Here is a 13,662-nt window from a genome sequence, read left to right on the forward strand (position 1 = left end):
GAGCATACAAACTTTCAAGATGCTCCCATAGGGTCCGCGCATGTGTCTCCCCAGAAATATGGTTCAACACATTATCGTCAACCCACTGTCTAATAAAGCCGCAAACCTGCCGATGCAACAAATTCCACTCTTCATCTGATTTATTATCAGGCTTTTTATTTGCAAAGACAGGTTGATGAAAATTCTTGACATAGAGCAAATCTTCCATTTTGCCCTTCCAAATGACATAATTTACGCCACTCAAAGTAACCATTCTACTAGTGTTGGCTTCCATCGTTTATCACAAATACAAATACTATTTTATTCGAAGACCAAAGTAATTCTTTTCTGATGTGGAAGTTCAGACTGTGCTGCAACCACAGAGCATACTCAGACAGAACCTTGGCTCTGATACCACTTGTTGGGAATAAAATAGACCCGCAAAAATAATATTCACGGTATTAGTGATAAACGCGGAACACTAAGTTATGGTTAAATCAGCAAGAATAAAATGCAGCAATAATGACATCAAGATTTTACGTGAAAACCCTTCTGAATAAGGGAAAAACCACGGCCAAGAGGAGTAGCTGATATCACTATAGTAAGGAATTTTACACTGTGTAGTCACGAGTATAAATACTCCAAAGACCACTACACACTCAAAAAGAAAAACACTCTTTTGATTTTTCCCACCTTACTACAATATCACTCACACTCTATTTTTCTTCACAGACTATTTTCTTACAGTCTATGGAATACCTCACTTTGCTCTCACTCAGATGTATTGTCTGAGATTTTTTTGGTGTGTTACAAATGAACCACAAGCTGCCTATTTATAGGAATGAATTGCTCCTCCTTATGTCATCAATGACATCGTTCTTATGCAAAAGTCTTCACTTGCATTTAATTTGGCCAGTGCCAAATTCAACCATTTGTAACTATCTTTGAAAAGAGTTGCAATTTGGCCGGTGCCAAATTCTTCCTTTGCAGATTTTTTCTTATCAAATAATGGGGATGGACCCCACAAATGGAACATAACATATTAAATAGCCAAATTGTGCCAAAGGTGTCTGTTTTACTCGTTAAAAAAAGTTTTCCAAATTTAAAAAAATTCCACATGGTTTAATGAAAATCCAATTCTGTTTTTTTTTTCATATATATAAAAGGCTTACTACATTTGTATTTTAAAGAAACGGATGTTGAAAAATTATTTTTCCTTATTCTACAAATAACGATTTTTCAGATTTCTTTTTAAAAAAATAAATCAATTTTTCAGTAATAAAATGTCATGTGCAATTTAAATATTTTTTTTAAAAAAATTAGTGTTGTCCGTTAGTCAAGGGGAATAAATGAGCCAAAAAGTTGAATTGAGGGGTAGTTTTAGCAAAATAGATGAATAAAGGGTATTTTATACCTTTTCTAAAAGTTTAGGGGCATTTTTGTTTTTTTCCGTTAAATTTCTAAAAAAATATTTGGGAGTTTGACTAAAAGTGCACCACTTATGCAAACATAATGTACTATTAGTGTTCCATTTGAAAGAATATGTATGATTTTGATCCAAACCAAAACATAATGTATGATTTTGGTCCTTTTCTCGGTAAGTACCCCTTTATATTTCTATTTTATAATGTTGGAAAAGAAATCTTGATTCCTTAGTCAAGAACAGGGTTTTCCTCTAGAAGGAGCAAAATGGTTATCTCAAGAAATGGAAAAACCGAGCACGATGACAGTTCAGAGTATGATAGAAAAAGTGAAGTTCATGCCTTTGATGATTCAAAGATGGGGGTAAAAGGACTATTAGATTCTGGTGTCACAAAGTTACCACGTATATTCTTACACAACGAGTATGTGAGTGAAAAGAAATCTGACCCTGATGTTATTAGTAAGTTTATCATTCCGGTAGTAGATTTTCAAGGCTTGGGAAAAAGTACAGCTGAACAGGCTGATATTGTTCGCGAAATAAAGGATGCTTGTGAAAACTGGGGATTTTTCCAGATTGTCCACCATGAAACCCCATCAAATGTCATGGAAAAAGTACTAGAAGGCATTCGCCATTTTCACGAGCAGGATTCTGAGATGAAGAAAGAGTTCTACTCTCGTGATGTTACGAGGAAGGTCACGTACAATAGCAATTTTGATCTACTCAAATCACCAACAGCTAACTGGAGAGATACCATATACTGTGTCATGGCTCCTAATCCTCCTGATCCCAAAGAAATTCCCGAGGTTTGCAGGTATACTCCCTCCAGTCTCAAATATTAGTCATTTTGGCCAATTAAATTTGTTTATTTTGACGCTTTAGAAAGAAAGAAAAAAAGAAGTCCTTTGTTACTCTTTTTCCCAAACTACCCTCTGTTCCAATTAGTGGAGTATTAAATAGTGGGACATTTAAGGGGGTGATAAAGAGTAGTTTAGACAAAAACCCATATGGCTAAAGCTATTAAATGTCTTTCTAAAGGCGTGTGCATAGATAATATGGACTGGAGGGAGTATTGATTTGGCTTATTTGACTCGGAACAAATAATAAACTAGTGATATGTTTCCTTATTGTCATGCTAATGTTCAAATGTGCTTAGATTTTCTCAAGGTCGTCTAACTCTATTATCCTAGCTCTTTGGTGTATTCTCTCTCTTTTAACATGCATTATCATAGAAGTTGCATCTGGTTTTTTGAGCCATGTTTTTGACATTACAGACAAGTTTTGACCGAATACACGGAGTACATCACGAAACTGGGACGTACTCTATTTGAGCTACTCTCCCAGGCTCTAGAACTCAAATCAAATCACTTGAAAGACATGGATTGCGCCGAGGGGCTTTTTGTAGCTGGCCATTATTATCCGGCGTGCCCTGAACCAGATCTCACTTTAGGCCTCAGCGGTCACACAGATAGTGGCTTCTTGACCATTGTATTACAGGATCAAATTGGTGGACTCCAAGTCTTTCATAAAAATCACTGTGTTGATGTTCCTTTCCTCCCTGGAGCTCTAATAGTGAACATTGGAGATCTTATGCAGGCAAGTAGACATTTGGCAAATGAGTCTGATGTATATATACACGGATTTAAGTTTATATATATTGACATCGTACATAGATTTTATACTAGCAGTGCACCGTTATAGAAAGTTATTACCCTGTTTTCAGGTTATAAATAGGGGTGTGCAAAGTAAACCGACAAACCGCACCAAATCGATAAATCGAGTCAAATCGAGAAAAAAACCCGACTAGTGGTTTGGTTTGACTTTGTTTGGTGTTGGGAAAGAAAAACCCGACCATAATTGGTTTGGTTTGGTTTTAGCTAAAAAAAAGTCAAACCAAACCAAACTAACCCGACATTACAACTATTCAATTTTTAAAATATTTTATTCCAAAAAATATTTATTTGTAATGTAATTTATAAATATTTCTTAATTTTTTAATAATTTTTTTATCTATTATGATATTATTCAAGTTTGAACTTAGAATTTTGAATGCGAATAAGTTTTATATCCTATGGATGTTAGTAACTTATATAAAGTCTAAATCAAAACGAACTTAACACTAATACTAACAAAAGAAATTCAATTTACCTCTAGGAATGACAATAATGTTGGATATTTATTCTTTAGTTTTTGCATAATTGGTTTAGAGAGTGAAAATACATAACTTAAGTTTTTTTTCTTGTCATGTAAATAATACTTATTAGCCATACTTATTTTAGCATAACTTAGTATTTTTAGATTATGGTAATTTTCTTTATGGCTTATTAATTAGAAATATTTATTTTAACCTATTTTATTATCTTTTGTTGAATATTTTAATACAATGTCATCACTCTTATCACATTTTATGTTATTGTCTTATGAAACAACTTAATTACATAGTTGTATCTTACTAGGACTAAAGAATTATTCGAAGTAAAAGTTATATGTTTTGTATTAAGACTATTTCTCAAAAAACACCCGAATAACCCGAGTGTCACGACCCAACCCCGTAGGCCGTGACTGGTACCCTAGTTGGGCACCCTGACGTACTTATTCAATCGAATCACAAACAGATAGCATATACGGCCATAAATACTATATGCCGTCTCAAATTATATCAAACTGCTGCAAACACATTTTTAACATAACCATAGGCGTATACATATATCAAAAGCCGGCAAGGCTATCAAATGGCACGATGGCCCCAAAACATATACAAAGTGCACGCCGACAAGGCTGCCATAACCAAAACATATACAAAATGCACGCCGACGAGGCTGCCATAACGAGTAGGATCATACTAACACATCTGAACAGAGGTAGGCACACACACCTACAAATACGTCTACAGACCTCTAAACAGACCACACGAATCATATGGCGGGACAGGGCCCCGCCGTACCCCTGAACGAATATATACACACATAGCGAACAAAAATATATACCAAAAGATATGCTCTGAAGGGAGAAGAGCACTCCAATAGCAAAAAGGGGTGTCCTAAACCGGTGGATCACCAAACTGTGCGTCTGTACCTGCGGCCATGAAACGCAGCCCCCGAAGAAAGGGGGTCCAGTACGAAATATGTACTGAGTATGCAAAGCAGAATGTACAGAAAGCAAATCTGAGATATAAACGAAATGGAAGTATCAAACATAAGTGCAAATCCATCATATCAAAATTTGTTTACTTTCAAAAACATGTAAGTCATGCATCGGGTACAGAAGAATATGGTCGCCCACCCGACGATGGCGCCATAACACAGCATAACACCAGAAAGTCTCAAATCTCCGTACCCCCGTCACATATCACATCACAACATAACGCCATACACTGCATAACACCAAATATAGGTGGAACCCGACCCTCTTTTGCGAGTAGCTCGGTGAACCATAAACACAGCATAACTCCGGAGTATATCAAAATGCGCACGATAACAGAACCGGCCCGGGACTCGGCGAAAGGAATAACAGAATGCACGAATAGAGTCGTGAGTAGTCATATGCATAAAATCATTATCATAAATTCAAACATAAGTAAAATGATCATAGTTGAAATCGGAACAATAGTCATACCAAATTCTTTTGAAGATTCTCCGAATTACATAAAGGAAAGTCGCGGGACCCACATACGAGAATTTCCCCAAGTCGGGCCCGCTTATGGAAAACATACTCATTATACATAATGCAAACTTTTATAAAAATATTGGAGCAATCCGAGCATTCATGTGAAAGGTATGACATTCAGAAATTTCGAAGTTCTTTAAAGTGAAACCTTTTTGCGCACAGTTCGGAAAGCGATTATTTCAAATACATAGAGGTTCATATTTCATCAATTTATACAGAAGAGTGCCAAGGAACATATACGGATCATAACATGCTCGGATTTCGGGTTTAGAATTCCCTTAAGGCTCTAATCTAGCCTATGTAAAACTAAGACATGCCAAAAAGAAAGGAGGTTGCTTTTGTTAGATCCCGTATTTTTGGACTAGAAAATTTAATCGTCCGACATGAGCAAATCTACTCGAGCCCGGAGAATTCGATCATATCCAAGGATGAAAATCAAGAACTCGGTGTATACAAGGAATGAAGTCCTAAAATTACTTAAGACAAAAAAAATGTGACGACGATGATCGAAAATAATATTTTATGTGTGGCAAATGAAGTTATGAACTAGTGTTACATCACATGGTCGTGGTAATGGGTATATATGTGTGTTAAAAGTGATCCGTGTTTAAGTGAATTGAGATTAAAAAAAAATATTACTTATGGTATTAACTAAAGCTTAATAGATAAATATTAGGTCCATAAAATCCACGCTTATCATTAATAATTGGGCAGCAAGTGAAAGCATGCGTGCATATTTTGTGGATATATGACAGCATATTAATCAATATAGGTGATGAGTCAAATGCATGTACATTGCATATTGACACATGGGAAAAAGAGAAGGAATTGTCATCATTAAGTGTGCTAGCACTTTCCACTACAATTTACAATTGGAAAGAGAATATAGTTTTTGTTGATGGATACGTGTAAAGGAAAAATGAGTCATTACACTACACTTTAATATTCATCCTTACCAAACAAATTACACAGAATCCAAAACACAAATGTATGACACCATTTTTGATAGCCAACGTCCAAGAACATAAAATGTGCACAAAGAATAGGTAATTTTAGTAGTTGATTTTTCGGATATGGAAGTTGTTATATTCCATATTTTTATACATTGTAATATTTTTAAGCGAATCGACATAAGTTAAGGACGGGATTATTTTGGGATATGGAATAGGAACTTTTAATTCTCAATTTTAATTAGTGCACGAGTGTTTATAAGTTTCAATTAGTATGAAAATATTAATGGAGATTAGGAATTAATTAACTATGATTAGATTATTAAGTGGTAAATATTTAAGTGAGTTGGTAGGCAAATGAATTAACGTGAGAAATTTTAGGGCATAATTTCCAGATGTGGACCCAATATGGATTGGTTACATTTTCGGATTTGGTGTACAAGCTAAATGTTTGGCATGTGTATTACTTTATTCACATGGAAAGGCCAAGTGTACAGGTGGTATATAACGTGTTTCTCTAGAGTGCAATCAGCCCAATTAGGCAAACCATTTGTTACTTAGGAGAAAACTAATATTGAAAGAACTAAGAACATTTTCCGGCAACTTTATTTTATTTTTCTGTTTGGGGGCAGCAACGTTCTATCAACCTTTATACCCTTAGAGAAGTGCAAAACATTTCTATCAACTTTTATAATCCTTGAATAAACCCCTTAGTAGCAGCTGCTCATGGATGTAGTGCATTTGGAGCTCTTAGTAACTTCATCCTTTATAAAGAAAAGTTGTAATTTCCAGCAAGAATTTTAAGAGGTCAAGCTTGCTAGTAAGGCTTTCCTTCCAATTATTGAGGTAAGATTTCATTCCTCCTACATGTTCTTGAGATTGTTTGGTCTTTATACAACTCGATGGATGTTGAATTTTTGAAAGAAGAGCTTAAGTCATGTTAGAACTTGTATTGGTCTTATGACATGTTTTAAAACTTGTGATATTAGATAGTTTTCTTGTACATGGATATTAGATGATGTTGTTGTCGTGTATTGATATGCCTTAAGAATTTGGAAGAAGGAAGTGTATAAGTTAGTATACAAAGTATATATTGGGCTTTTGATCATGTGGACTAATTTAGAGAGTTGTTGTGGATGGAATTTTTGGGATATAGCTCGTGAATATTGTTGTTGTTGACGACATTGTATATATATTGTGAGCTATTTGGGAGTTGGATTGGAGTACGAATTATAGGAGAAGTGCTGCCGGATTTTCGCTAGATTTTTAAATAATAGAAAACCCTAAACGAGGATATATAAACTAAAATATAGGTTCAATAAGAAATGGGTTATAGAATTGTGGACTAGAAAATATAGTTACTAACGATAACGTTATTTTTATATAAATAGGCTAAAGGGGAGACGAGGCGAAAAGGATTCATGAATAGTCGCTGACAGGTATGTAAAGCAACCCTTTTTTCTTTTGGCATGCCTTAGTTTCAATAGGCTATATCACAAGCCTCGAGGAAATTCCAAATTTGAAATCCGAGTACGTTATGATCCTTATATATATATTTCTTGGCATTCTTATGTATGTTGTGAGGAAGTATGAACCATTATGTCTTCGAAAGCATTGATTTCCAAACTTTGTACAAAAAGTTGTTTTAAAGAATTCTGTAACTACGAAATGCCATATCTTTTGCATAAAGGCTCGGATTGCTTCAATATTTTTATAGGAGTTTGCATGATGTATAATGAGTATGTTTTCCATAGGCGGGCCCGACTCGGGTCAATACCCGTCCGTGAGTCCCGCGACTTTCCTTTATGTAATTCGGACGACTTTTGAAAGAATTTGGTATGATTATCTTTCCCACAATATTAGAGGACTTTTAAACCATTCACATAATTTTTCCAACGATCCAATTTTTTTTTCCAAGTTGGCCGAAACCAGTCCCTAACCGAGCAGCCCCAACCATTTCAACATCATTCTTAAGTCATTAAACACTTATTTCCAACTAGAATTCATATCGACGATAACTAAAATACTAAACGATAGTAAAGCGATCTTCGACATATTATAGGACTCATATTCGTCCACACTACACATATATATAGGTTAATGGCTCTCATATATATAAGGATTGAATTCAATGCATAAAGTTCTCCAAATCAGTCCGCAACGCTTACTATGTCATTTTGGGACATTAAATACTCATTTCCAACATAGAAGTCATCACAATAACCATTACGACGATAAGCGATATTAATTCATCCTTCGTCACGCATTAGAGGCTATATACACGGCTAAACCACACATACATATATATGTTGATGATTTTTATTCTCTTCCCCACTCTACAACAATCTAGCATGATATAAGAATTAATTCATCAATTCCATTTTCCACACCCATATACACGGCTAGAACCCCCATCACACAACCCACTTCCACCATACTATATTTCACCAATTTCATCCATATTAACATACTACAACATGAAATAAACATTCGCAACACAAAAACAAGAGCAAAACTTACCTTTGTTCTTCACTTCCTCCAATAGCTAGGGTTTGCAAATGGCACAACTAATGGTTGGATGACCCAAACAACTCTTCCACGCTACTTAGGGACCTCAATATAGTTGATCTACACCAAAGAAATAATTTTAGAGAAGCTAAAAATGGGGGTTGGTTTTCTCTTGTCTTGGCCGAAAACAGTGAGGTTGAGAGCTCTCAATGTTTGATATTTTTTTTTCTAAGTGTTGTAAAATGAGAGAAGATGACTACTTGGTCATCTATTTAGTCCCACAAAAATATCTATATTAACTTTGGCCCACACAATGTGTTGGACCAATTAAATTTGGCCACACAATGTGTGGGACCAACTCCACTATACACGGCCACCATAGCAATTTTTGCACAACATTTTAATTCCAATTTTTATGAATTGTGGTCCCAATTTTCCCTAAGTGTTCAATGCCATCACTTTCATATATATAACTTATGTCTCAAAATAAAATCAAATGGTCAAAAGTCCCGACTTCAAATCCCGGAATAGTCTTGGCCTTAAATTATCATAGTTAATCCGGGTTGTCCCAATATGTAAAAATACGGGACGTAACACCGAGGTTGAAAAACCTGAATTTTATTGGTTTGGTTTGGTGTATAAATTTAAAAACTCAACGCAATTGGTTTGGTTTGGTGTTTAAAAAATCCGAACCAACCCGGTCCATGTACACCCCTAGTTATAATTACCTTATTAGGCTTGTTATGAAAAGTTACATGTTATTGTAGGTCAATTTAACATGATACGTTGTAAGTGCACAAATTTTAAACTCTTTATATAAACGTCACAAACTCGATTTCCATTTGGTTTTGCAGCTCATCACAAATGACAAGTTCAAAAGTGTTCTTCACAGAGTTCTAGTGAAAAATGTCGGACCAAGAATCTCAATGGCAAGTTTTTTCAGAATGCATTTTCAAGAAGGCAGCGAATCGAGACTATATGGTCCAATCAAGGAGTTGTTATCCAACGAAAACCCTCCAATCTACCGGGAAACAAGCAGAAAAGAGTATGTCACACGTTTATACAACAAAGGGCTCGATGGAACTTCTTTATTATCACATTTTAAGTTACAGAAATAGTCTGCTATGTCATCTCACCATCGTATATATTCATGTTCGTGTTGCATTCTGTTTCAGAATAATTGTCGTAGAAATGTTCTTTCTACATGACTTTTCAAAAGGAAAGCCACACACCTGTCGACACTATCAGCGACACTTTTAATTTTGTCTATCGTATTTATTACTGACTATACTCGACAATCTCCTACATATTACGACGGTTGTGTCCACGATAGCATTCTATATGATTACAACATGTCGTATTCACGTCATCGTGACCTTTTTGTTGTGGTGGTGCTAGACTACTCTTTTGCATGTCTCCCAAAGACGAATAGCATACTAAAGGAACACTTGGTATTGAATTTGCTACTAAGGATACAAATGTCATTTGATCTGCCCTTTGGCACCAGCCTTTTCTAATCAATGTCTATATTTCTTTAAGAAAAAAATGCTAAGTGCAACGACTCGAGCATAGTCTTTGTTAATCATATTCCTCGAAAACCGAGAAGTACCATACATATCTATATCTTAAGACTTACACTAGTGTCTTTTTCTAACAAAAAAGAGAGTCATCCTCCTTATTATAGTTTAACACTTGCACATGCACTTTGAAGTCGTTTAAGTTGAAATTTTTAAAAGGTTAAGCATGTGCAACCTTAACATAAGGTAACAGGCTATGTTTCTTTCATGTATTTAATTACTACTTCCACGTCATCTTTGATGTGATTTTGCTGATTAGACACAAAATTTAAGAAAAAAATAGCTTTAAAAACTTATGGTCTAAAACAAGTATAGAAACTTGTACGACTGTAAATCTTCTCATTAACAATATAAAAAATGGGAAGTTTAAATTTAATATGGCTCATCTTTGTACTTTGATCTCCATTATGACTAACATCAAAACTTGTCAAAATGGTGACATCATGGAACCACATGATATAGAAAATTGAGAAGACGAACTCCACTATGTTCCTTTAGAGTCCAAGATGTCAGAGGGATGGCGTGGTGCCCGACTCATTTCTTTTAGAGATGAGTACACAAAAAAAAAAAAGAAGCTAGTGGGCTTTGGTGGCCATAAATACTCGGATGATGTGAGTGACATATAATTAATCTATAGATAAGCCCGTAAAGGTGATGGACCATGTGGAACTTATTTTGAGGGGGAAATTGTTGGGTGTGTGAACAAAATCCATATTGATAGATGAAAAGAAAAAGAAGCTATATAGAAGGAACAAAAATACTCTTGGTAGTGTGAGGTCTTTTGAAGAAAACCGTGTAAGTTTGGCCCAAAGAGTACCGATATCACACAATGTTAAGTATATTTTTGTGTTGTTTTAGCCCAACAATGGAAATTTCTAATCACAAATACTTATATGCAGACAAATCAAATAACTCAAGTGTACTTAACATAGTTTGATAATTTTTTTATATTTATTTTGTGTTCAAGAAACCACTCTTCTCAATCCTTATTTAATTACTAAAAGATGCCAATAGGAAAAATAATATTACTTGATGGAATTCAGGAGCAGAATACCATAGCCAAACATTTCTGCAAATCCTATGACTATTTCTGTAACTTGAAATTTGACAATAAAGAAGTTCCATCGAGCCCTTTGTTGTATAGACATGCGATATACTCTTTTCTGCTTGTTTCCCGGTAGATTGGAGGATTTTCTTCTGATAACAACTCCTTAATTGGCCCATATAGTCTCGATTCACTACCTTCTTGAAAATGCATCCTGTAAAGACTTGCCACAGAAATTCTTGGTCCTACATTTTTAGCCAGCACTCTGTGATGAACGCTTTTGAACTTATCATTCGTGATTAGCTACAAAACATAATGGAAACTAGTGAATTAATTGATCAAGTTTGCAACATTTATATAAATATATAAAAAAAGTTACCAATATGTACTTGCCTGCATAAGGTCTGCAATGTTGATAATTAGAGCTCCAGGTAAGAAAGGAACATCAACCCATTGATTCTTATGAAAGACTTGGAGTCCACCAATTTGATCCTGTAATAGAATTGTCAAGAAGCCGCTATCTGTGTGACCGCTAAGGCCTAAAGTGAGATCTGGTTCAGGGCATGCCGGATAATAATGGCAAGCGAGGACAAGCCCCTCAGTGCAATCCATGTCTTTAAAGTGATTCGGGTTGAATCCTAGAGCCTCAGAGAGTAACTCAAATAGAGTAAGCCCCAATTTCATTATACACTCCGTATATTTGATCAAAACATCTCTGTGAAGTAAAAATAAATGTGTGTTCATATAAACTGGAACGGAAGGAGTATTAATTATGATGGAAAGACTATCTAATATCGAACTAGCTAGGATAATGAATCTGAGATTGGCCAGCACACGAGACTTTAGAAGCTAACTTCAACAATAACGAAGCGCATCACAAACTTTATGTACCTGCAAACCTCTGGCATTTCTTCGGGATCAGGAGGATTAGGAGCCATGACACAGTTAATAGTGTCCCTCCAATTAGCTGTTGGTGCTTTGTATAGATCAAAATTGCTATTATAGGCGAACTTCCTCGTCATATCACGGGAGTAGAACTCTTTCTTCACCTCAGAATCCTGCTCGTGAAAATGGCGAACGCCTTCTAGTGCTTTCTCCATGACACTTGAAGGGATTTCATGGTGGACAATCTGGAAAAATCCCCAGTTTTCACAAGCATCTTTTATTTCTCGAACTATATCAGCTCGATGAGCTGCGGTTTGGCCCAAGCTTTCAAGATCTATGACTGGAATGCTAAACTTAGTAATTACATCATCGGTATACTTGTATTTCTTTTCATTGACATACTGGTTGTGCAAGAATATACGCGGTAACTTTGTGACCCCAGCATCCCGAAGTCCCTTTACACCAGCCTTTGAATCATCAAAGGCTTGAAGATCTTTTTTCCTATCATATTCCAAACTATCATTTTGATCAATTCTACCAGTATTTGAGCCAAGCATCTTCTTTTCTTTAGAGGAAAACCCAACTCTTGACTATGCAAGCAAGATTTCTTATGAAATATGAGGGATGTTATAAGACAATTGATATTTTCCTATAGCTTTTTTGGGATATCAGACTCCAAAGGTAGATCTACAGTGTAAATTATGGGTTCACGCGAATCAATACTTTTTGCCCAAATCCTGTATTAAGAAATCACTAAATGTCTATAAATATTTGACTATGAATTTATTATTATTGTATATTCCCTCAGTTCCAATTTATGTGAGAGTGTTTTTCGATTGGGCATGAAGTTTAAGAGAAAAATAAAAAACTTTTTAAAACTTTTGGTCTAAAACAATTAATAGATAGTTATGTGTTTAAGGGTAACACAGAAGGTTTAAAGTTAAATTGGTAGTACCAAATATAAAAGATGTCATTTTTTTTTGGACTGACTGAAAGGAAAAAGTATCACATAAATTAGGACGGGGGAAGTATTTATTTGAGATCATTGTAGGAACCCATATTATTCAAATCTTCGATCCCTCTCTAAATTCATAATCCACAGCCAACAAGTTCCACGACAAAATTAGCTATACATACACCTAACTTATGTGACCAAACTTGTTCTCTCACTTAGTTGATTCACATGATTTTGGCACTATTTGGATTATATATGTTATATCATGTTCAGTACGTTACGTCTCGGAGCCTTTAAAATTGCAGAGGTCAAGGAGAAAATATTAAAAAAAAGACGTTAAAATATTTCGGTTTAAGACTTGTCTTATTACAATTCTACCCGGATAAAGTGCTGCTTCCCAATTGATTCAACACTAGAACATATTGAGTCTGCAGAAGCAATATAGAGGGATCAGCAGTTTCATTAGTAACAAGATTTTTGACTTTAATGATACAGAAAAGATAGTTTTATGACTTTGCTGATAGGACAAGTAAGGTCAATGACTTCAAACATGAAGTAGAGATGAAGTTGAAAATAGCTTAAGTGAAGTTCGCCTTGTCCCATATGTATGTTGAAAATGAACCTTGTGTTGGGAAAATAAAAAGTCCTTTTCTATACATGAATTGTCTTAGTTCATG

General features: G+C 35.2%; 2 protein-coding genes and 1 long non-coding RNA gene across 4 annotated transcripts; 1 reads left to right on the top strand and 2 right to left on the bottom strand.

Annotated features, from left to right (window-relative positions):
* The first annotated feature begins 1,614 nt into the window (after positions 1-1,614).
* Positions 1,615-9,906, top strand: LOC132611103 (1-aminocyclopropane-1-carboxylate oxidase homolog 1-like). Of its 2 annotated transcripts, none has more exons than XM_060325514.1 (3): positions 1,615-2,213; positions 2,674-2,995; positions 9,378-9,906. In XM_060325514.1, the coding sequence occupies exons 1-3, from the start codon at positions 1,669-1,671 to the stop codon at positions 9,639-9,641; spliced, it is 1,131 nt and encodes a 376-aa protein (XP_060181497.1). In that variant the 5' UTR covers positions 1,615-1,668; the 3' UTR covers positions 9,642-9,906. The 2 variants fall into 2 exon arrangements, 1 of the variants encoding a protein (XP_060181497.1); XR_009571457.1 differs by lacking the exons at positions 1,615-2,213; positions 2,674-2,995 and adding exons at positions 6,220-6,861; positions 7,407-7,454 and having other exon boundaries at positions 9,378-9,515.
* LOC132611104 (uncharacterized) lies at positions 4,220-8,658 on the bottom strand. Its single transcript, XR_009571458.1, has 2 exons — positions 8,536-8,658; positions 4,220-4,563 (listed from the first exon to the last, which is right to left on the bottom strand). It is a non-coding gene; the product is annotated as an uncharacterized LOC132611104 (long non-coding RNA).
* A 1,112-nt stretch (positions 9,907-11,018) lies between the features above and the next one.
* Positions 11,019-12,719, bottom strand: LOC132610552 (1-aminocyclopropane-1-carboxylate oxidase homolog 1-like). Its single transcript, XM_060324870.1, has 3 exons — positions 12,037-12,719; positions 11,539-11,860; positions 11,019-11,448 (listed from the first exon to the last, which is right to left on the bottom strand). The coding sequence occupies exons 1-3, from the start codon at positions 12,585-12,587 to the stop codon at positions 11,185-11,187; spliced, it is 1,137 nt and encodes a 378-aa protein (XP_060180853.1). The 5' UTR covers positions 12,588-12,719; the 3' UTR covers positions 11,019-11,184.
* Between the last annotated feature and the right edge of the window lie 943 nt (positions 12,720-13,662).

This window comes from Lycium barbarum, chromosome 9, assembly GCF_019175385.1.
Source record: "Lycium barbarum isolate Lr01 chromosome 9, ASM1917538v2, whole genome shotgun sequence".
NCBI lineage: Eukaryota > Viridiplantae > Streptophyta > Magnoliopsida > Solanales > Solanaceae > Lycium > Lycium barbarum.